The sequence below is a fragment of the Ascidiella aspersa genome, chromosome 9, assembly GCF_963924565.1.
Source record: "Ascidiella aspersa chromosome 9, kaAscAspe10.2, whole genome shotgun sequence".
In the NCBI taxonomy this organism is placed as follows: Eukaryota; Metazoa; Chordata; class Ascidiacea; order Phlebobranchia; family Ascidiidae; genus Ascidiella; species Ascidiella aspersa.
This window is the reverse complement of record NC_139455.1, coordinates 1531444-1559381: the sequence shown is the minus strand read 5'-3', so window position 1 is coordinate 1559381 and position 27938 is coordinate 1531444. Positions and strand designations below refer to the sequence as shown.

The following is a 27938-nucleotide window of genomic DNA, read 5'->3' as shown; positions in this document are numbered from 1 at the left end:
TGGCATGAAAAGCAGGCCTGCTACTCAGACTGGTATGAAGCTACACTAAGGTTGGCAGCTATATTTGACTCCCTTCTCATGTCTGGGAAATGCTATCAAAATATATGGTTAAACTGTTGTTTTTTTAATGTGCAGTTTGTCTTCAAGATTTTCTTTATTTGTAATTTAAATATATGTGCAGCTGTCGGTGTTAAATTGAGCTTAAAATTGAGCTATCTTCAATTTTTTTGTTTTACATTAAAGGAAAAATTATTCAAAATTCATAAATTACATCATTTTTTTTACTATAATTTTTGCACACAACTATGGAGGTAAGACAGAGGGCACTTCTTATATTTTTATAGTAAAAAAATGTGTTTAGGTTATGTCTTTACTTAATTGGTGTCAGTGTTAGAATTAAAATATGTTTGCTTACCATGTATACATGCAGACATACTTGTAAATTTTGTAATATTGTTATGAAAATTTAAATTTGTAGGCAATGTACAGTTTATAGCAAGCATATTGCCCATAATAATTTGTTAAAACGATGTGGCAAAGTAATGTTAAAGTCACAGGAGATTATTACACAGCGGAAATCTGTGACGGAGAAAAATGCAATGGTAGGGAGGTTAAGTCTGGAGAGAAAGCTCAAAGAACTTTCTGAATCGCAATCTTCCATTAAATCAAATTACCTGGATGTTATAGACCGACCGATTTTAAAGTATAATACTTCGCGACCATCAGCTGAAAAGAAAGTCACGGCAGAGGCAAGACTCACAAACAGTAAAGTAAGTAACAGGTGAGTATTATTGCCCGAAATCTGAGTGTTGAATTTGTTTTGGCAATTTGGACTTTTATTAATTAAAAGCTTGGTGCTGCTGTTTCAAGTGTTACTAATTTACTAATGAATATAAGGTACTAAAAATTGTACTTGGGTGCCTTTAGAAAGGTTATTTCAGCAATTTATTTGGCATAGGCAAGACAAGGCTAAATACAAATATATATCCCACAGTGAGGTTTGAATTTCTGACTTTAACCAAACCACAACTGTTGCTCTACCAACTGAGCTACACAGGCCAAGTCAGGGTTGCAGAGTCGATTGAAAATAATACAGTGTCGGACTTCAGGCAAAGATGTGATTTTGTTGAATCCTGATTTTGGCTCCGACACTGCAGCCTGTATTTTACCCATTTACGAAAATAAATCAGGGTTTATATGCAGCAAGTTGTGAAAAATAACTCTTACATGATCCATCCACAATACATGGTATAAAAAAAATATCACAATATGGTAAGAAAATATTTCACCATATTCACTTGCCCTGGGTAAAGTAGGCTCTGTACTAAAAATAGTTTTTTATGTGATTTACTTTTATCAAGTTAGCCTGTGTGTGGTGATGGTGTGTATATAAAAATGTTTGCCTGCTCAAACTGGACTGTCGAGTGAGTAATTTAGTTCAATAACCTGAAATAAGTTGTTTACAATTCAGTAAGCCAGACTTGAATTTTATCATTTTTTAGGTCACACTTAGAATTGTCGACGGCAACCGTAGGTTCATCTGGTCAAGTCCTGACTCGCCAACCCAAGTTTCCCCCAAGAGTTTTTAGAGCTCAGCAACTTTCAGACAAAAACTCGGCTATCAACGGCACAACTGCCAGGGCAGGAGAACCATCACTTTTGAACTACTACGATCCACATGTGATTGAACCGAAAGTTCGGGACCATCAAATTGTTGTTCCTGTCAGCGGCTTGCATTTCAACCCTTTTTCGAACCTACCTTCCGAATCTTTGGAGGATTTTCGCCCGTTCGCAAATTCTTCGAATCCGTCCCCGCTGCATTCTAACAGCTTTGAACCAGCGACTATGAATAATTTGTCGAATGAGGTTCCAACTTACATTCAAACAAGCAAATCAAACAGCGCTGTGCCGGGACCGTTTGTCAGTGATACAAACACAAAGCGGTTTCCCTACTCACCGACAGCGCATTACACCAGTTCTGTTTCAAAGTCACTGAACTACCAAACGTGGTCGCACACTTTAGTTCCTTCTGTTCCAGGGTCACGTCCTGGCAGCTCGAAGCGCAACCCAAATGCTGTCACCACATCCACAAATACAGCAAACTCTTACCTTCAACATGTAACCAACCCACTAAAACATGCCTCGTCTAGTCCCGGATTGACAGGTGAAGCAACCAGGCGCGTTTACGGACAAGAACAGTCTACTCAACGGCAATTTGAAGCAAGGCGCTTCTCCAATGGCGAAATACTGCCGATAGCACCTGTTAACGATGTTGAAAATCCATCGTCGGCTAAAGAGTTAGCCATCACTAATCACAAGCCAAGATCCAAACCTTTGGTGACTAGCGATCGGAGCACGTTCACGTCTAAAAACGTCAAGATTTCTCACCACGGACTTTCAAAGCTGAACGCAAGGAACATGAAAAACAAAATAAAGCCCAACTTTGGCTACCATGGAATCTCACCGAGACAATATTCAAACCACAATTCCCAACAAATATACTCGGGCGGACATGTAAGCAGCATTCCCAATCAAAAGTCGCGGCTTGTAATGGATGATTCGTTTACAGTTTTAAACAGTCCAAACAAAACTCATCACCACCGACCGAAATTGGACTTTGACAAGTCGCTGTCTCGGGCGCATTCTGCAAAGCACCAAAACGACCATGTCACCGGTGCCGGGCAAATATTGGCGAAAACGCAACACAAGCTGCCTTCGGCCAAGAAATTCCGCATCAATGGAAGTGCTCGGTCGAGGCAGACAAGATCAACCACAGACTCGCATTTGGGAATCAAAAATGCAACACCAAAAGTCCCAAGAATTCTTCTCCACTCGGCAAAAAGACAGACAAAAAACCCAGCGACTTCTGTTTACACAAAAGGCCCTTCACCAAAGCTGAAGTCATCACCTAGTTCTCTGTCACCAGACGACATACAAACATCGAGAAAAAGTAGCGACGATAGTGGAAGGGGGACTATGTCTTCCAATTTCGGCAGGTAATCCATGTTTAACAACTCAATAATGTGAATTATTATCTTGCAGCCTTAATGGCTGGAGGTTGTAGTTAGACGTAGTAAGAATATGAAAGCCCATGCAGAAATAGAAAGCATTTTGAGTATGTCGTTCTTCACTTTAAATATAGAGTGAGATGGCACTAACTTAGGTCAGGGCCTTCTTGTTATTTTCAATTAGATTTTTTGCCGATGGTGCTCAGTGGTTTATTTAGTTTATATAAAATTAAATATCCCTTACGATACATTTAAGTTATAATTTTACAGCACATTAGGTGTACCAATGTTTAAAAAACATATGTATACATAATGTATAACGTTGGCACTTTTAATAAAAAAATATTCCTGGAAAAACATTTTAATTGATGCATTGCCTGGCAGCAACAATGTATTCTCTTAAAAGATGTTTTGTGTTATAAAATTATGTTCACATGTCTTTTACATACATAGATCATGTGGTGACGGAGCTGACAACCCAAGTTCTGAAGAAATACTTGCCGATTCTCAGTTCAGCAAGCCCAATATGGATGACTACTTGTAAGTATTTTTTTCAGCATTGTGTCATGGTGGCCAGACGTTACACTTACACAGATACATTTTTTATTGACGTCTGTTTATACACTTTTGCCTAAGTTTGTAAGTTTGTATATATTTAGGTTTTATACGATGTGTGACATTTAGGTGATACAATAATAAACTATTCTGCATTACTGTTTATGCTATAAAAAAACAACAGGTGATTATTTTTGAAAATCAAAGTGCACCATCCAATGAATGCTTTATGATTTTTTGTGTTTGTACCCTTAGTGTTTTGAGTCAGTTCTCATGCAACACTTGATTCAGAATAAGTCAGTAGTCGCATTGCTTGTAAAATTTCTCAATCATGAAATGAATTTGTAAGTGAGATCGAGTTATTGTTTGTTACTAACTTACAAATAGAAAATGCCAGGGTTCCAACAAAATTTTTAAATTTGCCAATTGTAAAAAAAAGCCTTTAAAGACCCCTTGTTTTTCTTACATGGTTTATTTTTTTTGTTTTATAAAATTTATTTTATGCAGAATTAGGTTAACTTTGTTTAAAAAAAATAAGGTTCCAGCTCTATTGAAAGAGTAGACTCATAGGTATCACTCTGTCTGGGTCCATTCCGCACGCTTAATTGGTTACTTACAAACTACAAACGCTAATAATTATTTTAAACACTTTTAAATGTTTATGTCTTTGCCAAGCCCTTTATAGTAGCCCTTAAAGAATTTTTGAACGACCTAACCTATCCCTGAATAACTGGCGGTCAAATCGGCTCTTTTTAAAGAGTAAACTTGTAGGTATCATCCTATCTGAGTCCCTTCTCCACGCCTAATTGGTTACTTACAAACTAGAAACGCTAAAATCTTGCAGATCCTTGAAGAGGTTACCGGGTGACGGGGAGGACGACCCGCTTGACGATTCGACGTCAAACGCTAACGACTTTGACTACGATGAAAACGACTCGGAGCTGGCAGATGAGGAAACTTGCAACGAGTTTGTCGATGAATTTGTAAGTACACTTAGTTTCTGTAAACCAGGGGTTCTTAAACTGGGGTTCGTGGAGAATGTTTAGGGGTCCATGAAGGCCTGATTAAAATCTTAGTAAATAATTAAAAAATGAAACTAATTAAAAAAAAACGCCTTTCATGTCTAAATATTCCACACTGAACCTAGTCTATGCGAACTGAAAATACATTTTAGTGATCTACGTTGAAAATAGTTTAAAAACCACTGCTGTAAACTATTTCGATAATTCAAACAGATAATTTTAAAGTCCTAATTAGGAAAAAAATGTTTTTTTTTATTTTGCTACTTTGACCATTGCAAGGAAAAGTAGCATGTTAAAACTAGTTGTACATTCACATGATGGAAAATGTTAATAAATTCAGTGATATTTTTGTATCAATTAAACTTTAGTACATGTATGTATAGATACATTCCAAAGCAAGCTAGTTTAAAAATTGCTTTTAGAAGCTCCCCAATAATCAAATGACTAGTTAAATGAAAAAGCAGCATAGTACAATAATAAACCTTAACATTGAACCATTAGTTAGAATTTACTGTGCACAAGCTGTCAAATGATTTATGTTAGTGAAACCCAATGCGAAAACCAAGTCATTTATACAGTCGTTTTAAAACAGGAGTGTTCAAATTTTTGCTAGTCGCGGGCCAAAACAAACCTCCTGTCTCTGCGGGCCGTAACAAATTTGAACTCACAATTATTCAGGTACAATGAGTTGGCGAAATTTCCATTGTTAATAGTTCCAACCCAGGGTGGACATTACACCTTTAGTCTTGGAATTTTTTGCATTTACTTAGTTAAAATCTTCGTAAAACGATCCAGAATAGCGAATCCTAGTAGATTTTTATTAAATTATTTAACCTTGGTTTTGTTTGGGGAAGGGATTAATCTTAATCTACCCTAGAGGGCCCACAATCACAGCAATAAATCGCCCAAACAATTTGCTAACATGTGTACATTATAATTTAAAAAAATCTCCCATATGTTTAACATTCTTAACAACTGTCATTTGAAGCAGTTCTGTAAACTGTATTATGTCAACGGTTGTTGCCAAAACTTATATTTTTGCCAATAGTGAGAAAATGCAACACTGCACACAGAAGTCTTAAGCAATTCGGTTCTGTTTTTTAAAGCATTGTTGGGTCTTAGTGATTCTTTTTTGACTAGCATGATCTGTTATGCAGTCAAATAATGCACTGCAAAGAATACAAAGTTATTATTGACATAACGAATAATTGACAATTACGTTGTGCATAACTGCATAACTTTGCTGAATATTGGCCTAAAGTTGACCTTAAGTAACCCCATAGCGCATTTTGTGGACGGCCAGCACGTTTTGCAACGTAATATTACTTTTGCAATTTAACGCATTTAGGGAAATTGCGAACTCCACACCAGACATAACACGTTAGCCGCTCGCCCAATAACGCTTGATTGACACTTAATTATTAGACGAACGTTATCGCGAGACGCGGTAATTGGTCGCCCGAAAAACGCTGACACTGCACTACGAGGTTACATTTAAAGCAAGCACTATAAATTGGTCGCCGCAGCGATAGGCCAACTTACCACACGCGTTTGTGCAATTAGGCGCAACAATCCGCGGTAAAACATTAAATTATATCGGTTCCAATTACCCGAAATAAATGGCAGAATTGGATTTTTCAAGGATTCGATATTCTACTTTGAACATCCCTACCTGCTGGTCCTGTTAATATGAACAACACCAGGTTTTAAAAGACTATTTTCTTGCTGAAAGGTTGATAATGGGAGTATGGACAACGAGAGTGACCTCGGTACGGCGGAATATTGTCAAGATGATGATGATTCAGATTGCGTTGATGATAATGTTGTCACTACGCTGGACGAGGATTGCAGTGATGATGCAGACGGCTTGTCAGAAGGAGGTGGTTAATTTTTTTATAAAAATTCAAGGGTGTTAAATAAAAGATACACACATGTATACGTTCAACAACTGTGATCTATACTGGTCTGATGCTGTTTTTTGACCAACGATTACCTCACTAGAGGCTTGTTGTTTTTCTAGTTTGCCTTGCTTGCATCATTGATTGGCAGATTCGGTTGTCTGCGATGGCTTATAGGTGTACTATTGAGGGTATTTTGTAATTTGAGTGTAATGTTTGGCATGATACCAAATTTTGCAAGGGTAAACAGGCAAAACTGTATGTTATAGTATATTTTTGTATCAATTAGTGTTCAAATAAAGAGTTAAAAATATCTGCAGGCAAATTTTACATTTTTTTGTTATGAGGTGTGTGCTTTTACGAGGAAAAAAATAGCATGCTAGAAGCTCTATTCGGCTATATATGTATAAATATATTTTTTTGCAATTATTAGTATGCCGCTATCCAAAAAAGTTTTGGAACCACTAATGTAGATATATTAGGTTTAAAAAGTAAACAAACAAATACTAGGCCTGAGCAATGTATTTGGCAGATGTACACTCAAGATAACTGGATTGTTTTGCTTGTTTAAACCCTATTTACCACAATTTTGTGCAAACAGCTTCGGAATGTTCAGTTTCGACCGGAACCTCGCAATCCCACGGAGACCTTCGCAGCCAATCCGGTGAAATTAAACCTGCCGTCATCAAAAGTTTGTTCTCAAACTGCCCCCCGGTCATCAACTTTGCTACCAAGCACGAAAGCGGTATTGTGCACTTTAATATACAATAGGCATGTGTGATACAGTATTTTATTGAGATATGGTTACGCGAAATTTTTGAAACAAAAATAATTGCAATCCTATACCAAATAAAGTCATTTTTATGCTCAAATTAGCAAATTTATAAAACTGAAAAACGCATAGTTAATGTTTCCTGGGTATTAAGCTAAAAGCCTAAAACTGTTTGTTTTGTTGTGTTTATAAAGATAAGGGATGTCCGAAACTTAGCATTTTTTTCCGTTACCGATAGCTGATATTTTTCGAAAAAAAGTATTTTGATCCGATACCGAAAATAACTTTCTCAAATAAGTAAAATAAATTAAACTGAAAGGTCCTGAGGTGTTATTTAGCTTATTAGGCATCAATTTGGTTTTGCACTAAGAAGTTTAGTTAACCTACATTTTTTTGATAAATTTACCATTCAAGATAGAAATTGGTGTTTTTGATTGCAATTAGTGGCTAAAATACCTGTAATAATTTTATATTGGATCGGCACCGAGACTTCCCTAGTATCGAACGATTAATGATATTACCAATTGGATTCGGGTATCTCATTCGATCCTATAATTTGAGATAAAATCGGACATCCGTATAGTAAATATTATGTATATTTGTTTTACGTAATAAGAATATCAAAGCCCATACAGAAGTAGGTATCATTTTGAACGTCTCGAATAACTCTTCATTATAACCCTTTATTATTCGAAACGTTCAAAATGATACCTACTTCAGAATGGGCTTTGATATTCTTATCACGTCTTACTACAACCCTTCAACCATTATGCTCCAAAAATATGTGTTTTACATTTGTAATTTTGCTGTTTAGTTGAGCCCCTTCCCAGCGAGATCCGCAAGTTACTCAAGTGGAAAGTGAGCAGCATCACTCCAATAGTTGTTCGACACACCGTCACCAGATCTGGATTCAAAGCCTCCAAGAGTAAGAGAATGTTGTGTGTTTTCATTATTGTAGCATATTTTTTTTATTTTACGTCCAGCTTTAACTTTCCAGCCATTATTTTAAGATTTATTAGAAATATTCAAAATGCCACCTGCTTCTGTATGGGCTTTGATATTCATTCTACGCCCAACTACAATCTCCAACTTCGATAATTCAATTGACATAATTTAACATACAGTTTTATTCTACATAATACAATGTGTCATAGCTAGGCAATGTTTTGGATTAATTAGAAGATTTTAAATATTGAAGTTTTTTGATCAATACTTTTTAATTAAGTAAAAATTACTTTGCACAATTTAACATTGCGCTCATACAACGTCACATGGGTCTTAAAAATGAAGGATAAAATAACATATAGTACTTATTATCATAAAGCTCACTTCTATAAATGTATGCAGTTTCACACTTAGCCCGACTATTACATTGTATCCTTATTGAGCAAAGGAATCCTTATTCCCACAGAGTCGTACGATTGGCTCGGCTACTTCGGGAAACACATGAAATCCAACGGCTTTCGATCCCTCAGAGAATACCAGAAAGTAAGCTTATTATACCTTTAAGTCGCTAAATTTTTGAATGCAATAATTAGATTTTCTTGGTAATTTCAATAAAAACGCTAATGCCATTATATTCTATAAAATCGACATTAAAATATCAAATACTATGGCTTCAGTACACTGAAAGCCATTGTACATTCACCGAATCTGTCGATCAATGATGCAAGCAGGGCAGGCTAGAAAAACAACTGGCCTGCAGTGAGGTTCGAACTCACGACCTCCGGTCAAGCCGGGACCGTCACTCTACCAACTGAGCTATGCAGGTTCAGAAGGGAACGAGTCGAGAAACAACCATACGCCAATGCTTGCTCAATCTGTTAGTACAAGCAACTTCATATTGAAGGGGATCCGCGACGGTCCCGGCTTGACCGGAGGTCGTGAGTTCGAACCTCACTGCAGGTAGTTGTTTTTCTAGTCTGCCCTGCTTGCATCATTGATCGACAGATTCGATGAATCTACAATGGCTTTCAGTGTACTATTGATATGTAAGCGGTTATCGGTGGTCAAAAAGCAGCTTCAGAAGGGCTAGATCTCAGTTGTTAACACTCATATGTGTGTACATATGTTTCATTGTATACTATGGCTTCAGTATTTTTTTATTGGAATACTAACTTTTGTTTAGGTAATTTCATATAATAGACGCTGATACGAACTATTGTTCAAAAATTAATGGCGTGTACCGTGAAAATCTAGAGTAGAATAAACAGCACGAACACTTCACTATTAATAAATTATTTTTTACACAACTCAAGCAGTGCCTCGTATTTAGTATTATTGACCAGTGTTGGAAACATCATTTTAAAATAACTTTTAAAAGTACCAGTCAAGCTATTTAAAATAAATTAGCCAAACTCAATTATTTTGCAAAAAGTCAAGTCCCAGTCTAGTCATTATTAAGACTCGGCTTCAACTCAAATCATTCATATAAAATAAATCGTTAAACTTTAAAAATTGTTAAAAACATTTGAGCAATAGCTTAACTAAGAACTTGACAAAAAACAAGTTATTTGACACAATGACTTAAATCGAAGTCAAGTAATATGCCACATAATTTAAATTTTAGTCAAGTCAAGTCATTTTAAGCCACTGCCACAAATAATCACTAAGCATCCATAGACTTAAACCAAGCTAGAATATTTTGTATAAACTCCTTTTTACACCATTTAACATTTTAGCTGTGTTGAGTACCGGGTCATAGCGTTACGTCATACACGAATTGCGTAATTAATGACGTCATACCGAGTGGCCCACTTGACACTGTGGCATACTAAGTAGCACACTTGACTACTAAGTGGAGTATCTTGGTAAAGCACCCACACCGTCTGTACTTCGTAGCCCTGTGAGTTAACACATATGTTGCCCACGGAAAGGCTTAAGGCAGTGGTTCTCAACCTTTGTTCTTTCGTGGCCTATTTACGTTGTGGCCCAATAGTTTTATGAAAGAAAAAAACAAAACAAAAAGGTTTAGAATAAAACACAGCAGAGCATATTTCAAAACAGATTATTTATTCAACCGTGCATTAGCGAGTTACTTGCGGCTGAACAATAAATTTACATTCTTTTTGATTACCTCCCTAAGCCATTATTCCTGTAAAATTAAATATAGTGACACAAATGAAACTAAATCTAGCGTTTTTAAATTGGTCCGTGGCCCACCTCAAATGCTCTTATGGCCCACTGGTTGAGAACCGCTGGCTTAAGGGAATCAGTATGCTTTTTCAAGATTATTAAACAACTAGCCTGTGGTGAGGCTCCAACTCACGACTTGGTCATATCGGGATCGTTGTTTTACCAACTGAGCTACACAGGTTCAGAGGAAACAAGTCTAGAAACAACCATAGCACCGTTGCCTGTTCGTATAAAAACATATGTGAGTTATTTCATGTTTTTATTTGTTGTTTTTTCAGATCAACCATTTCCCTGGTTCGTTCCAACTCGGCCGCAAAGATCGTTTGTGGAGGAATATTTCGCGAATGCAGGTTTCTACTTGGTCATTTCTTAAACGTTTAAAAAATATTTGCTTACTGAATAGAAATCTAGCCATAACGGTTCAGCCACATTTCTTGACCAATTCGGATTCATCGGTTTCCGATTTTACCATTCTCGCTTTGCTGTGGACAAGTAGTATGAATTTATCTTCAAAGCGGACTTGGAAAAAGTTTAAAGCGCTAATGTTATACGAAAACTGCTTGAAATTGGGGACCGCCTGTTTGCGACGCATTAGTGTAAGAACCACAAAAGTCAAAAGTAAAAAGGTGGCATTTTATGTTTTTTCTAGTTTTTATTAGTTTTTGTGGTTTACCGACCAAGGCTTAAATTGTATATACTAGTTAATGTAATACAAGTGGTTATCTAAACGTCTTTATTAAGATTATACCTACTCTACCTTTTTGGCGTGACATTTCATTATCAAGCTGCATATTACAGATCCCTTCATAGTGTACATATAAATACAAAAGTCATTTTTAAATTGGCGCACAAAAAACGGTTTAAAAGAGCTGCCCGTCATTTGTATTGGCCATTTAAAACAGAACAGTGGTTGGCAAACTCACATAAAACCTTGTTAAATAAATGAATAGGTTCAATAAATATGCCGTTGCTACTAGGCACAGTATTCACTGAAAACGCTCAAGTATTTAGTAATTGTTTTATTCGAAGTTTAGGCGACCTATACAGGATGCCTTCAGGAAATGTTTGTGTCGTTTGCTTTGTGCGTTGTTGTTGCATTCCCTGATAAAGGCATCCTGCATGGTAGCCTAAACCTTGGACAATATAAATGAGTATCGGAATAGCTACTTTTTTAGTATACCGGTACTATGTCTGGTAGCAAAAGCATATTTCAATGTTGACCTCTGTCTCAATTGTTTATCTCTTTTAGTCTGGTGTTGTTATATTTCCTGATGGAGGAACCTGTGTAGGCAGCCGAAACGTCTGAACAAATAAATAAGTCCTGGAAGAGATTTTTCTCGGTATATGAATCTGTTCAATGTAAGCGGTTAAGTTAGCGTCGGGGCAAAAGGCTTCGAGGGTGGCAGTGAAAATACCCAACCCCGCTATGTTGCGATGTAGTCGTAAGTAAAGCCGTGGTGTGGCGTGCTTACATTTCTCGACACCTTTTGTGTTCAGCTTCCATTGAGCGCTTACGAATCTGGCGGAAGACTTTACGTGTGAAAAGTTGCGCCTAGGTCTGGTTTGTTTTGTGGGGATAGGGCTAGCCTTTGTTCTGATAGACTACGCAGTGCTCTTCAACCTTTACTGGTTTGGTGTACGCTCAAAGTTGTTGTGACGAACTCATGTACCCTGTTTACTTTATAGGTAAACTGAGGTAAAGAGCGATATAAAAATCATTATGCATGTTAATATTAATATCATCATGTCAATTAAACCGAGCGGAGCTGCCGAAGATTCACACACTGTCGATGATAGTTCGATTATAGCTGCAGGCTGCTTGCAAGTACTACTACATGATAAAGTTTGTGACGCCCCCTTGTGCACCTTTTCGTACTGGTGCACCCCATGCATATTTAGGTGTACCCTAGAACCGTGTTGAAAATGCACTGGACTACAGCACGGCCTCTTTTATAAGTGATTAGGCAATTTTTAACATGACTCCCAGGATAGCTGATAATATCGGATCGGAGCCAATACACGATGCAAAGTCATAGTATCGGTACCCGTTCGATACTAGGGTGGTATCGGTGCCGATCGATACTAAATAAATATAGGAATTTAAGCCATGATTTAGATCCAACGCAGCGATTTTTGCCTCAAAAGATAATTTATCAAAAGTGTTTGGTGAGCAACTGGAGGTAAAAGCTCTCAGCACTTGAGCAAAAAGAAACGACGAGCTTTGCACGTTTTAATTCCATATATGTTGTTTGTTTGGGATGATAATTACCATTGGCTTTGGATTGGATCGTTACATACTTCTTGTCAAAGTTATCCAGCATCGAAATCGGATAAAAATGTCAAGTGTTTGACATACCTATACTTATACCATAAACTCATAAAAGAAAACATTTTTATGGAATATAAACGAACAAATGAGAAATAATTGAACAAAAATTTCTCCCAAAGTTCAAAAAAAGTTAGAAGACTCATAATTTTGTGTCAAAACGATGTTAAAAAGTATAATAACTCGCAACAAGCCATATATAAAACTCAGTTAGTTTTTCTATTTTTTATACCAAAACTTATATTTTCTACAGACTCGCTTCGGCAAAAAGGAGTTTGGCTTCGTTCCCCAGTCCTATGTTCTTCCTTGGGATAAGAAGCTGCTCAAGAACGCATGGGACGAAGGTGGACCGAAGCAGAAGTACATTATTAAGCCGGTGAGTTAAATCAATTCAGAATCTTTTTATTTTTGTGCAACTTTTAGAAACTGCGGGTCACGAAACGTTTTTCAGGGTTGACTTGATAATATTTAATAAACGAAAAAAAACTAATATTTATTCAAATATTTACTAAAAGTTTGCCGATTTTAAAAATGCAGCCCTTTTTTTTACTTCTTTTATACTAAAAAATAACTGAATATATTTTTAGTTTTTTTACCTTCGGAGGCTGGTATTTGAACTTCATCAATTAGAATTGTAAAAAAAAATTGTTAATTTTAAATAACATTCAAGTTTTCTTTTCTTATTTCTCGATGGCTCTTACTATTAAAAGCTTTTTTTAACTACCGTTCTGTTTTTATAACACCTAGGCTCTAACTCTCATCTAATGAAGCACTGTTGTTTAAAAGCTGTCAATTAAAAAAAAATAGTTTTATTTCAACTTTTAATGCTTTCTCCTTTATCCAGCCCGCGTCTGCTCGTGGAATCGGCATCAAAGTCATCCATAAGTGGAACCAGGTGCCCACAAAACGACCAATTCTCGTGCAAAAGTGAGTTCTTTATAAATCTTTGTAAATGGTCTTATTTGTCAAATTCTTAATAGAGTAATCAGTACAGCGAAAGCCATTACAGACTCACCGAATATGGCTTTCGGTGTACTAATTATACGTAAGCCGTGGTCGTTGGTCAAAAATCAGCTTCAGAAGAGCTAGATCACAGTTGTTAACACACATATGTGTGTATATCTTTCATTGAATAGAGTAATCAGGTTGCACTATTTAGGGATGCTCAAAGTAGAATATCGAATCCTTGGATTCGAATCCCATCTGGAATTTTGCCGTTTATTTCGGGTAATTGGAACCGATATAATTTAATGTTTTACCGCCGATTGTTGCGCCTAATTGTACAAACGCGTGTGGTAAGTTGGCCTGTCGCTGCGGCGACCAATTTATAGTGCTTGCTTTAAATGTAACCTGGTAGTGCAGTGTCAGCGTTTTTTCGGGTGACCAATTACCGCGTCTCGCGATAACGTTCGTCTAATAATTAAGTGTCAATCAAACATTATCGGGCGAGCGACTAACGTGTAATGTCTGGTGTGGAGTTCGCAATTGCCCTAAATGCGTTAAGTTGCAAAAGTAATATTACGTTGTAAAACGTGCTGACCGTCTACAAAATGCGCTACAGGGTTACTTAAGGTCAACTTTAGGCCAATATTCAGCGAGGTTATGCAGTTATGCACAGCGTAATTGTCAAGAATTCGTTATGTCAATAGTAACTTTGTATTCTTTGCAGTACATTATTTGACTGCATAACAGATCATGTTAGTCAAAAATGAAGCACTAAAACCCAACAATGCTTTCAAAAACAGGACCGAATTGCTTAAGACTTCTGTGTGCAGTGTTGCATCGTACTCACTATTGGCAAAAATATAAGTTTTGGACACAACCTGGACAGTTGATATAATACAGTTTACAGAACTGCTTCAAATGACAGTTGTTAAGAATGTTAAACATATTGGAGATTTTTTTATTATAATGTACACATGTTAGCAAATTGTTTGGGCGATTTATTGCTGTGATTGTAGGCTCTGTGGGGTAGATTAAGATTAATCCCTTCCCCAAACAAAACCAAGGTTGTTTTATTTAATAAAAAGATACTAGGATTCGTTATTCTAGATTCGAAACCTATTATTCTAGAATACCTTGGGATTCTACTATGAACATCCCTACACTATATAATGACAAATTTGACCTGATGAAGCACGGTTGTACGAAAGCTTGTCGAGAATTCACTACAATTTTTTTGTCTTTACATAGTGCCACCTGATCCTCGTTTTTAATGTACTTTTGACCGACGCCCACCCGTCTTAATTCGTGTTGTATAACTGTTGTGATGCGTAATCCAAAATTCTGTGAATAAAACTTCAAAAAACATGAACAAAAAAGTCAGTTTACACTCAAATTTGCCCATGCTTTAATGGCTGACGTACAACTTCAATTTGAAAACTCTTTTTTTGGGGGGGATTTCGATGATGTTTTTTTACTTTTCTTTTTGGCATTTTGCTACATATCCATTCGCGCATCACAATTATTCGATTACAACCTTAAAATGTTTTCTCTTTATTTCGCCCAGGTTTTTTTTAAGGTTTGATTTGGGTGACTGCAAAGTAGTTTTAAGAGACCGCAAGTGTTTCATTGAAATACCAAAAAGTTGCAAGTCAAAAATTTGGGAAACCGCTGGAGAAATTTGGGGGACCGTTTTCGCCCAAGGTTTTTTTTGCTTTTTTTGCATTCTGCGTCATCCATTCGCATATCGCAAGTATTCAAATACAACTTAAAATCGTTTTTTTTTGACGTTTTTGCTCAAGGTACCTTGCCCGACCCTACCTCATCAACGGAAGCAAGTTTGACCTGAGGTTATACGTCCACGTGACCTCATTTGACCCCTTACGTATCTACCTCTACGACGACGGGTTGGTCCGCTTCGCCACTTGCAAGTAAGTACATGTCAATACACCGATCCAAGTGCCTTAAATCTGCAACAATATTATCGGCTGAATGTACTTTTATTCCGATGTTTAGATATTACTCCGTCGTTTATATTTCTGTATATTTCGCTTTACTATGTCGTTGTTCTTAATACTATATGGTAATATAGAGGATTACGCCTTTCGTCTGTTCAAGGAAGTGCTAGATAATGCTGTTGCTACCAGGAATATTATACTGAAAAGTAATAGGTTAGTCGCTAAAATTAAAACCTGAAGTTCATAGAATTTTACCAAACTGCAGTAACAGATTAAATCAAACTTATAGCAATCTGTTGAATTTAAACACATTTGTTTGCAGTAAATCGCATTGCTTTTTTTTTCAGTATACGTCTGGGTTCTGATCTATCTGTGCTAACTGGAAAGCCACGTGTTTTAATAGACTACAGCAAAACTAAAGTTTTAATAAATATTGTATTTCGGTTAGGTTTTTCTTTTATTCTATTCACAAGAATCAGTTTAGCAGCTAGGGCTAGTTATGTTAGTTTCAAATAAATATGCTTCTAATAAATGTCACTAATATCAGTTTATCTAGGACCCAGACTTGGACAACTATAGTTAATTCTAGTTTTCTAATTCAATGGATTAGAGCAAAATGCGGCTAATGCTAGTTCTAATCTAATTTTTAAATTACCTGTTTGCTCTAATTCTAGTTCTAATCTAATTAGGATTCCCAAAAATGCTACTTTGTCCAACGGCATTTTTAGTTAGTCAAAACAAAGAATTTGAATTCAAACTCTTAGGTTGGAACAGAATTTTCACAGTCTAAAAAGCATATGCTATGCTTAAAGGCTTAAAAATTAGCACACAGATAATTATCATTCACATTCTTATTAAAATACTTCCCGATTTGAATGTAATTGATTGTGAATAATCAAATGTAATTCTAGTTTAAATTCTAGTTCAAATTCATTTTGTTACGAATTCGGTAATTCTAATCCTAGTCAAATTTCAGAAAACTCAAAATGATCTAATTTTAATTCTAATCTAATTTTAAAAAGCTAAAATAAATCTAGTTGTCCAAGTCTGCTAGGACCAGTCAGGTAAGGTTTCAAATAAATATGCTTCAGAGAAGTCATCTTTCATTTGTTCCAAGGTATTCCTCTTCTATGAAACATCTCAGTAACCGCTACATGCATCTCACAAACTACAGCATCAACAAGAAGTCCGGGGACTTTCAGCAAAACGACGACGCTAGTGTTTGTCAGGGGCACAAGTGGTAAGTAGGGATAGTACTTTTACCAGGGGCGGTTCCAGAGGGGCATAGGGTTTCCCCAACCCCTATTTTTTCGTATTCAGTCTACGATTATGCAAAAAAATAAATTGGCAATATCAGGTCTTTGTGAGAAAATGTATATTTTTTTGAAAATGATATAATTTACATTTTGTGTAACGCGAGTATTCCCATTAAAGGCCATGGATGTTTTGAGATCAATTAGGGCTATAATTTTGAAGTTAAATATACTGTTGCTACCAGGCATTGTATTAATTGTTCTCTCGGCGAAATTTAATAAATTTTACCGACGTTTCGATAACCTATGCAGGAAATCTTTACCAGGGCCATTGCCAAAAAACATAACTATAAAACCAATTTTAAAGTTAAAATGATTTTCGTCAAAACGCCGGTTTGGTGCAAGTCATTTTTTGTTTGTTTTTGAACGCAGGAGCTTGAAAGCATTATGGGGATATTTCCGCGACAATAACATCGACCCTGACAAGATTTGGGAACAAATGAAGGATATCGTTATCAAGACTATTATCAGGTACGACCGCTGTTCCTTTCATATTTCTACTAAATATCCACATCAAATGAAATCTATGTTCGAAAATAGTAAGTTGACCACTAACCGTTACATTAAATATAAGAGCATTGAGCAGAATAGTTACGAAGAACGACACGAACTCACGGCGGTTCGTGTCCAAAAATAAATAGGCACAATTAGCTAGTTATGCTTATTATTAGATTTAACTAATATAGGACATAAAGCCGCTACACGCGCGAAACATTAGTCATCAATTCGTGAAAATCTAAGCAGTGAACAAGTTCACAAAAAAATAAAATAAATTGGCGCAAACGTTTAAAAAGAGCACACTGACAATTTACATACCAAATATAGCATTATTGTCCCCTAACCGCGGCATTATTATATTGTTTTTTTATTTTTCTCTGACATTTTTTGGAAAGATCGTGGTTGTACTACGTTAGCAAAGTCATCAGCGAAACATTGAACATAATAAACCTGATTAGGATAACTTTGCAGTAGAATGATTACCAGAAGAAAAAAACACACTTTTGCTTTTGTGTACACTTTTTGAAAATATAATAATTTAAGGCAGGGGTGTCCAACTACCCCCCCCCCCCCCAAAAAAAAAAAACGATAATGTAAAAAAAGCTAACTTTGTTATACAGCCAAATCCCAGCAATTACGAAAACAAACAATTACTTCTAATACTATAACATTATACTGTTTTTATTTTTTGTATAAAAGCGCGAAAAAAAAATAGTCGCCAAACTTTGGCACGGGAAGAAGTTATAAGATAAAAACTGGCACGTCGGCATGTTTGAGTTGGGCACCCCTGATTTAAAGGGAAACTGATTTAGAGGGTGTTACACTTTAATTCGACCGATTTTTTTAATATTGCGCAATACTGACACGCTATATATAAGCACTTAAAAATCTGGGTTTTCATAATCTGTTTATATTATGCCGTTTTCTCCCGCAAATTAACATGCCCTAATGCTTTTTCAGCCGCAAAAACTCGCCTAAATCATTGGTAAAAGTAAAAATAACATCCAAATAAACTGGTCAATGGTCATATTTAACCTCGCATTGTCTTTCAGTGTTGACCAGTTCACAAACAGCCTTGTGAAGTCGAACTGCAGACGTCGATATTGCTGCCACGAGCTCTTCGGCTTCGACATTATGCTGGACGACAGACTGCGACCTTGGGTGCTGGAAGTCAACATTTCACCAAGGTATGTAAAGCTGGTCACCCGCAGCATAGTAGAATGACACTACCGAAAATGGACACAATAACAGAATGACACTGTCGGGAATAGACACTATCGGGAATAGACACTAACCAGAAATAGACACCATAGCAGACAACAGAATTGCACTAACGAGAACAGACACTACAACTAAATGACCTCACAGCGAAATCACATTGCTATTTATACCATAGTGTTAATAACAACGACATAACAAAGTCAAATACGCATGAACATTTCCGACGAAATAAGCCCTAAACCTGTGGGAATAAGTCCATAAAGATAATAAGCCCTAAACCTGTGGGAATAAGTCCATAAAGATCTCAATGACCTAAATAACACCCCTTAGGGAGGGTTATGGGACGATCGAGGGCTGTAGCATTTGCCAGATTGAAGCAAAGCTGACTATCAGTTTGCGGGCCAAAAAAGCTGAACTCGCGGCCCAACTTTGGCCTGCAGGCCTGCAGTTGGGCCACGCTGAGCTAGCCAATTCAAACCCTTATACCCGTCCTCATTTAACCGGTTGTGAATCGCTTAATTAAGCTATGCAGACTTTCTGGGAAGTTGCCCACGATGGTATTCGAACTCACAACCCTAGACGTATCATATATTTTTGCAGCAGCTAACCATTATAAACCCTTCTACCCGCAGTCTTCATTCCAACTCGACACTTGACGTTGAGATAAAGGGACCAATGGTGAGGGATATGTTCAACTTGGCTGGATTCCTTCTCCCAAACAAGAAGCAGATCCAAGCGAACGCCCCCGTACCTTCTGCAGCCGCGACTGGGTGAGGTCCTTCTTGGGTATTTTGCTTTATCCCTGTTGGGTATTTTGCTTTACCCCTTTGGGTATTTTACTTTACCACTAAGGCTTATAAAAAGGGAGTCTTGGGTTTTAAGCAGGTTTTTTGTGAAAAGAAATTAAAAAAACTCTTAAATTATTTGCACTATAGACGCTGGAAATGAATGAAGAATTATAGGAAACTTTCAAAATAGCTACTTAAAAAAATTATATCTTAACTTTCAAGTGTTGTAAATAAGTCAGATACCAATCCCAGTGAAATTTTGTTCTACCCCTAATTTGTCAAAAGAAGACTTCGGTTTTATGCATGGTTTTGTTATTGAAATTACTTATGGGAACTAACAACCCGAGTGTGCAATCAAATGAGTTTCATTGTTTTGGTGTCAATTTTTAAATCTGCCAACATAAAATTATGACATAATTCAAATACTTGGTCTTAATTCTTATTGTCCTCAGTATAACATAGGGCAGGTGTGCAACTTTTTATGTGATTAAAGAGATAGCAGTAAACCTTGTTTTATTTATAGGCGAAAATTTATATTTTTTTGTGTTGAATGTTCTTAAAAACCCAAAATTTTTTATCACTTTTTTCTGATTTTATTTCCCTTCAGTATTTATTTTTTACCTACAATACACACTTAATTAACCAAGAGAACATCGCCCATTAGTTTAAAACTAAATCCCGGGGCAATTCAGTCCTATTGGTCCAATGTTTCCCCTAAAACCCAACAGCCGCGCCGAATGTTGTTTACTTTTGAAAAATACGTCACAATAGAACAATAACTCGCAGCGTCAGCGGTTTGCATTTAAACTTGTAGTTAACAATCGATTCGGAACAAAACCCATTGATGCTGGATTGTTTAAGCTCGTGCTTTGTAACCAGCACACCCCTTTGCTTTATAAGTTTCGTCTTTTGTATTTTATCGCTTACAATTCGCGTGTTGATTATTCCTGTTAGTTACAAGCCTGCTTTAATACAGATTGATCTGCTCTATAAAACCTGGAGAGCTTACATTTAAAATTGGAGGTTTTATTTGTTTTAGCCTCTTGTATTCCTACTATCTGACTCTTTTTATGTTTTTTGAAAAAAAAATCGTCCAAACTTTCCCATTTTGACCATGTTTTTTGGATACTTTCGTTTAAAACTATTAAACGACAGGCCTTTAGGATTGTTTTAATTTGACAAGTAAACCAAATTTTTCGGTAGCAAGTGTCAGAAGCCAACTAACTTGTATTGTTTTCCCTTAATTTACGCGATGCCGATGTGTTTAAATATCGTAATTACAAAATTATATTAAAAATGCAACGAAAAAACGGTAAGAATCGTTTCGTTTTACAGTAAAAATATATGAGCCATAGTGGCTGGAGGTTGTAGTTAGACGCAGTAGGAATATCAAGGCCCATACATGAGTATAGGTAGCCTTTTGTAAGTTTTTAACATCAGATGTTTTGTATCGTCTTTGTCTATTTATCTTTGTTTCTCACTTAAAGTCTCGTTGTTGCATTTATTATTGCGTATAAGTTAAAGTCTTAATAAGAATATCAAAGCTCATACAGAGGTAGGTATCATTTTGAACGCTTCGAATAAATCTTTATTCATTTTGGATGTTGAAAATGAATGAAGAGTTATTAGAAAGGTTCAAAATACTTCTGTATGGGCTTTGATATTCTTACTATAACCGTTAACCATTATACTCCAAAGTTTAAGTCTTCTTATTTGACCTCAGCCCCACTTCTTCAACCGTGACGGCTTCGAGCAGTTTTAGTCAAGATAAGCGGAAACAAGGCCAGGAGATGTCGCCAGATAGCAGGGCCAAGCACACTCACTTCGCTCAGCATTACAAGCAAGCTGATCAGGTAAACATTTAACGGTTTTGTAACAATACCCACTTCGCCCTGCTGAGTAAACGGGTACTTCTAAGCAGGGCTGCGGAGTCAGACTCAGGACTCGAGTAAGACCACGTAAAACAACCCGAGTCCCGAATCCGACATGCGCATGCGCAGTACCAAATTTTGAAACTGATAAGGCTGCAAACTGTAAATTGTAAAGGCAGAATAGCATATGGTGAAATATTTTCCAACAATGTATTGTAAGTAAATGAATTATATGACACCCCTATAAGTAGATTGTTGAATATCTATCATATTTTAGTTACGTAAATTGGTGGAATACAGGCTGTAGAGTCAAGGCCGGACCCAGGACTCCACAAAATTGCACGTTTGACCGGAGTCGACTCGGGACTCGGGAGTCGGAGTCGGGTTATTTTTAAACGACTCTTCAGCCCTGCCCCTAAGTGCAACTTGCGTTTTGCTGTAATACACCAGACCTGGGTAAACTACGGCCCGCCAAGCTATTTAACTCGTCCCGCGGCTGATTTTGATAATTTTGAAGGCAAAAATAAGGCTTAAAGTTTTTTTTTCTTGATTTCAGAACATTGTATTGAATAAATTAATTTTGTAAATCACCCTTGCCTGTTCCTATTCTCACAAGCTTGTCAGTACAAGGATATTTAAAGATCTTATTAAAACGAATACAACGGACACCCTTTTTACACGGCCCGCCAATTCATTTTCTGTTTATAATGCGCCCGCTCTTAAAAATAATTGCCCACCCCTACTATACACCGTACAAGTTTTTTCATTGCTATGGTAAAAATTGTGCAGGCCAAATACAGTACTATAATATTTGTAATTTCATATTATTTTTCAAATAAGACCGCCGTACGTCATCAAAAACCAAAAGAGGTCGGACTCGTTTTTTTGTTTTTTTTGGCCGAATTCGCACTCGGGACACGGGTAGTCTTACTGTAGTCTTTTTCGAGGTTTGAGTCCCAAGTCACAAATGTACAAAAGCCATTAAAAAACAGCCATGTAAATAACTTAAGCTTGACAACCACTGATGTAGAAGTATTTCCTTTTGTTCTTCAGCAAGAGATGATCTCGTTCATGCTGGAAGTCCTCACCGTCAACGACATCCGGATGTTGGTGGAGAGTGAAGATGAAGCGGCGAGGTCCGGGGACTTCCATCGCATCTTCCCGTCTTCCAACAAGTGAGGAGCCATTTTGTTTGAAAATTTCAATGCTGGACATGTTGCCACGGAGTGCAACTTTTAGCGCGTCAGAAAATCTTTGTTAAGAAAACTTGATGTGATTATAAAGAATATTAACCCTTAGCCATCGAGTGAGCACAAAATAAGACCAACAAAGGAACAATATATAGAGCGGAATAATCTATAAAACCATAGTATTAAGACCAACGACATAATAAAGCCAAATCCGCAGTTCGTCTGAATGAGACATAAATGCATCAGAATAAGACCTAAACCTGTCGGAATGCGTCTAAAATTCATCGTTACAAAATCCAAATGGCCAAAATCACTCTGAAACTTTACGGAGAGGGTATTGGAATATCGGGAGGCTTCGGTCTAACATCGGTCGTTTATGGTGTCGACGTTTGGGCGCCCTGGTTTGAATGGCGCTGATTTTCCACCGGATTGTTTGCCCCTGTTTTGGGTAGTGGTGGGTGACCACCTACTTAAAGTTTTCTTAACTTTCACTAGAGTAATAATAAAATAAAGCGCGGTTCCAGGATATATTTTCTTGCACTTGTTTTATGTAACCATAGGCTATAGCTGGCGTTATGTGGACTCAGACTCCAAAAGTGACATTTTCCAAGTTGTTCTATCGCATATTTCTGTATTTTTTTATTATATATCGAATTTTTATCATATATCGAAACCCGTGGCTTGAATTAACTTGGACCTTTCCTCACCAGGAAATACTTGCAGTACTTCGAGCAACCCCGATACTACAACTACCTTCTCTATGCTTGGGAAGTCAGGTTTAAAAACCAGAGGGCAAGGGGTAAGTTGTTCACTTCGAATCAGAAATTATAACTTTAATAAAACTAGCAGTTCATGTATTATATGCAGACTAATGTTTCCATGGGCATGTTACAAACTGTAGTACACCGAAATCCATCACAGACTCACCGAATCTGTCGATCAATGATGCAAGCAAGACAGGCTCGAAAAACAACTAGCCTGCAGTGAGGTTCGAACTCACGACCTCCGGTCAAGCCGGGACCGTCGCTTTACCAACTGAGCTACCCAGGCAGTAGCGAGTCGATAACGCCAAATGCTTGAGTCTGCGATGGCTTTCGGTGTACTAATGATACGTAAGCCGTAATCGTTGGTCAAAAAGCAGCTTCAGAAGGGCTAGATCACAGTTGTTAACACACACATGTGTGCATCTTTCATTGAATGTTACAAACTGAATTGATATTTGAGTTTATTTACTGACTTTATTGTTGTTTGCTTCTGTTTTACTTAGGTTAATGTTTTCGCCGGAAAGTTTATAAATCCTAATAATTTTTGTACTTTGTTGATATTTGGTTAAGTATAACTAATTAACTATGACACAAAACGAAATCTTTTTTCACATATTTTTGAAACCAAGTACAAGTGAATGGTTCAAAACCACATTGACAGTTTACAGTTCTTCGCATTTTAAACTCTTGTGTTTGTTTCAGCTCTGGGTCTTCTGGACATCTTCTGTCGCAAGGGACTCCACCTAAACTTCGCCGAAATGGACCCAGGGAGCATCCCCCAGGAACACGTGTGGAGTCTGAACACCCCCCATCGGCCCCACCCCTCACCCAGGTGGGAAAACCCCTCATTGTCCGATATTTAAAAAAAAACATTGAGTAACACTACGTAACAAAATTTTCAATAAATTTGTTTGGCTGTATATTTTTATTGTTTCTGGATAATTTCGAGGTGCTGATTCCAAAAATGTAAACCGTTTTTTCCAATCATTGATTGTTAACTGTCAGTAGGCCTAATTATGTGAGTGACGCTTAGCCAACCTGGCTTAAATGCACTTCACAATCAATAGCACAAAATTAATGACGTTGAATATTCTGTCAGCATTATTGCGCTGTAGGCCCGAGTTGAGATTTCCTATACACACACAGTTCCAAAAGGGGAGCTTTCAGTCGTCCCTTTGTGACCCATTTGGGAACCACTGCTATTCCATTACCAAGATTTATAGGAATAGACGATGACTTTGTTACGTTTGTGATTAAACTGGAATAACAAAAACATGTTTATAGAAAACAAACAACCATCTTTTTCAGTCTTTGTTTGGCGACCTATTGCTTTAACTTTTGTGACGCATAGTTCGAAGTCATTACATCAGGAATTATAGTAGAAGATAATACTTTCTGTTGCGTTAGTGATTAAACTAGATTAACAAAACTTTAAAAGTCTCCTTCTCCTCAGAACCGATCCTCGTCTCCTCCCGGTCGTCCTCAAGACTTCCGGATCAACCGGCTCCCCCTACAGCTCGGGACACCCCCTAACCCCAGTGCTGTCACCCGGGTAAGTGGGGCGTTGCTTTACTGTGTCACCACGCAGTTCTAGTCTGTTTTCGTTAGTCAGTGAAGTAGTTTCAGTGATCCATCGAAAAAAAGGCTCGTTTTCTGTAAAACTAAACACAAAAAATCCTAAAGATGAAAATGTTTGCCGAATGAAAAGCTACAAAGTTTGGTCAGCCCTGATTTAGACAATTAAAACTCACTCAAAATCAATATCGAACAAATCAAATTAAAACAACTTATTCATTTTTAATTCCCTTTTCAAAATCGCAGGAGAATCACTTCCAGCTACAAACGCGAGGCGCTCCACCGAACTGATGACGTCAATCTGACGTCATTCGGTGCCATGGAGATCAGCGCCAAACCGTCACAGGGAACTTTCCCCAATCGCCTGAAGAAGGAGCTCTAGCGCCTCGTGTGACCAATCGACACCCAAGGGAAAAGGGAAAACCCCGGAATCGCGAGCCAGGGTGCGGAATTCCCCGACCGGTGGTTGGTTCCCCACCTCACGGTCGTTATTTGCATTTATGCGCGTTACTTGGTAGTTGTTTGTTGTATTTTAGTGTATTTTTTTTTATCGAGTTATAGGGTTGAGGCGCAGTGCCACCTTGCGCAAGCACTGAAGTGTAACGTATGACGTCACGCTTTTCTGCGTCACAAAGGAATCGGAAATGAAAAAAATGAACATTTTCCTTAAAGCTATACAACAGTGTTTCCCAACCTGTGGGTCGCGACCTAAACTTGGGGGCTTGTTTATTTTGGTTGGGTCGCCGACTGCAGTAGTTTTACATGGTTTATTGAGATCGGTTATGAGCAAGATTTCTATAAAACTTGAAAAAAAAATGCGGAAGAAATACAAAGACAAATTGACTAAATTCCGACTTGCTAATATCTTATGTTATGTTCTTAAACTAATAGTCCAGTGAAGAGAATTGGCTTGCCGAAGCTTGGTTGTTAGACTTACACTTAATATCGTGGTCGCCGCTAAAAAAGGTTGAAAAATATTGACTTTAACAAAGCATCACACAAATATTAAAACAAAACTATTGATACTCGTTGTTTGGCTTAATGAGGCAAAGGGTCTTAGCTGTAATTTATAACGCCTCATATTTGTATGCCCCGAAAAAAGGCTGCTTTACGATAACGCCGACGGCATTTTTGAATCGTTAAAATACCACCACTGTAAATTCATTCCGTTTTAGTTACTTAAAAGCTTCGCATGGTACATTTCCATGATTTACCTTAGTTTTCGAAATCTAGTTTGATGTTGCTTGATAATAAATTGCAAAGACGAAAAGGTCGAGTAGATCGACAGCTCACTAACTGAAGATGATACGAGCTTGTTATCGAAACGTCTTAATCAAGATGCTGTCGATCTACTCGACCTTTTTGTCTTTGCAATTTATTATCAATCTATAGTACAGATCCGTGCATAGTGTACCCTAGTTTGATGTTGGCCTTGAATATCGTACAAATGGTATCACTGCAACGCAACACTTTTGTGAGTTTATATTCCTCAAAAATACAAGAAGCAAGCTTTGCGATTTTTTAACCAACCGCTTGTTTTTGCATGGATTAAATTTGTTGACTTTCTCAGCCTTGCTACGGTACGTTTATTTTGCTGGTTTTTAAAATGTGACAGATTTTTTGAAGTGCAGTTAAATTATTGGACTTTGTATTTATCAACGCGACTCACCTTGCAGCGACGCCGCTTTGTGGACGAAAGTACAAGTTACGCTAACCGCCAGTTGGCGCTAGTGTCACATTTATGAGTACAAAATAAACAACAGTTAATTTGCAATGTAGATCTAGCAAACGCGTTAGAATTGAAATTTCTGCAACATCTTTTATTGTAGGAACGCCCTGTGATTACCGTTGCGTTATTACCTTTTTAGTTTTAGAATAATTATTTTGTTTTTTATTTGTGTCGATCTGTTGCATTGTTATTCTTGTCTGATCCACTGTGATGTCACACTTGTTGCTCTTCTCACAGCTTTAGTGTGGTCAGCTATGCACACTTGAAATGTTACCTGGCTTCTATTATCTCCCTGTCTTACAGGGCGTGCCAAAATTGTTCCGCATTTTTGCGCACAGGGCGTGCCAAATTCGTTGTTTATTGTTTATGTTGTAAGTTCCTGCGAATGTGTTCAGGATTTTTTAAATGTTTTTCTGCTGGTTTGTCACAAGGCCAAAAACGTCACGTGGAATTTACAGCGGTTTATTGACAAATTAAACATAAAAAAGCGAAATTTAAATTGATAAAATTCAATAAATTAGGATTTTTTAAGCACTCGGCCTCAAAAGGCAAGAAATCTCGATTTTAGAAGTTTTAGTAAACGTTGTAATCCATATTCCTGCTTAGTTGTTAGTGGCCACGCAAAATAAATTTAATTTTTGTCAATTTTTTATAGTGCTTTTTATTTCTTAAACCTCTATTAGTAAATACAAATAACATTTCCATGGTTTTCTTCCAATTGGCTTCCAGCCTTTGTATTTTAACTCCATGTTCGACTGAAATTAAGGACGACTGATAATTTGTCATTTATTCCGATACACATATTATCGGCAAAAGTATGACCGATCCGATATCAAATGATGTCATTTCTAAGGTCAGTATCAGGCATCGGCTTTGTCTATTACAACCTAAAATATAGTAAAATGGATGCTAGTTAAGGAGACAATTCAGGATTAAAACGAATAATTATTTTCTTAACTGGTTGGAAATATTCAATGAAACACGCACACATATGTGTGTTAACAACTGAGATCTAGCCCGGTTTTTGACCAACGATTACGACTTACGTATAATTAGTACACCGAAAGCCATTGCAGACTCTTCACCGAATCTGTCGATCAATGATGCAAACAGGGCAGACTAGAAAAACAACTAGCCTGCAGTGAGGTTCCAACTCACAACCTCAGTCATACCGTCGCTCTACCAACTAAGCTATAGAGGCTCAGAGAGGAACAAGTTTGACCGGAGGTCGTGGGTTCGAACCTCACTGCAGGCTAGTTGCCTTTTTAGCCTGCCCTGCTTGCATCACAGATCGACACAGATTTGGTGAGTCTGTGTACTGGTTGAAACTAATTATTTGTGTGTTTCATGCCTGTGTGGTAAATTTATCACCT

The 27938-nt window shown here is 37.2% G+C and overlaps 1 protein-coding gene across 1 annotated transcript; it reads left to right on the top strand.

The window, feature by feature from the left end:
• Positions 1–542: 542 nt before the first annotated feature.
• Positions 543–26080, top strand: LOC146131813 (uncharacterized). The gene is made up of 23 exons (XM_083396718.1): positions 543–781; positions 1503–2996; positions 3462–3548; positions 4408–4546; positions 6318–6465; positions 7085–7228; positions 8070–8180; positions 8667–8743; positions 10669–10740; positions 12970–13092; positions 13561–13643; positions 15461–15589; positions 16734–16856; positions 17302–17400; positions 18480–18614; positions 19281–19418; positions 20640–20642; positions 21160–21289; positions 22361–22482; positions 23208–23296; positions 23964–24093; positions 24715–24813; positions 25083–26080. Exons 1-23 carry the CDS (start codon positions 543–545, stop codon positions 25216–25218), a joined length of 4050 nt encoding a protein of 1349 aa, XP_083252844.1. The 3' UTR covers positions 25219–26080.
• The last annotated feature ends 1858 nt before the right edge of the window (positions 26081–27938 follow it).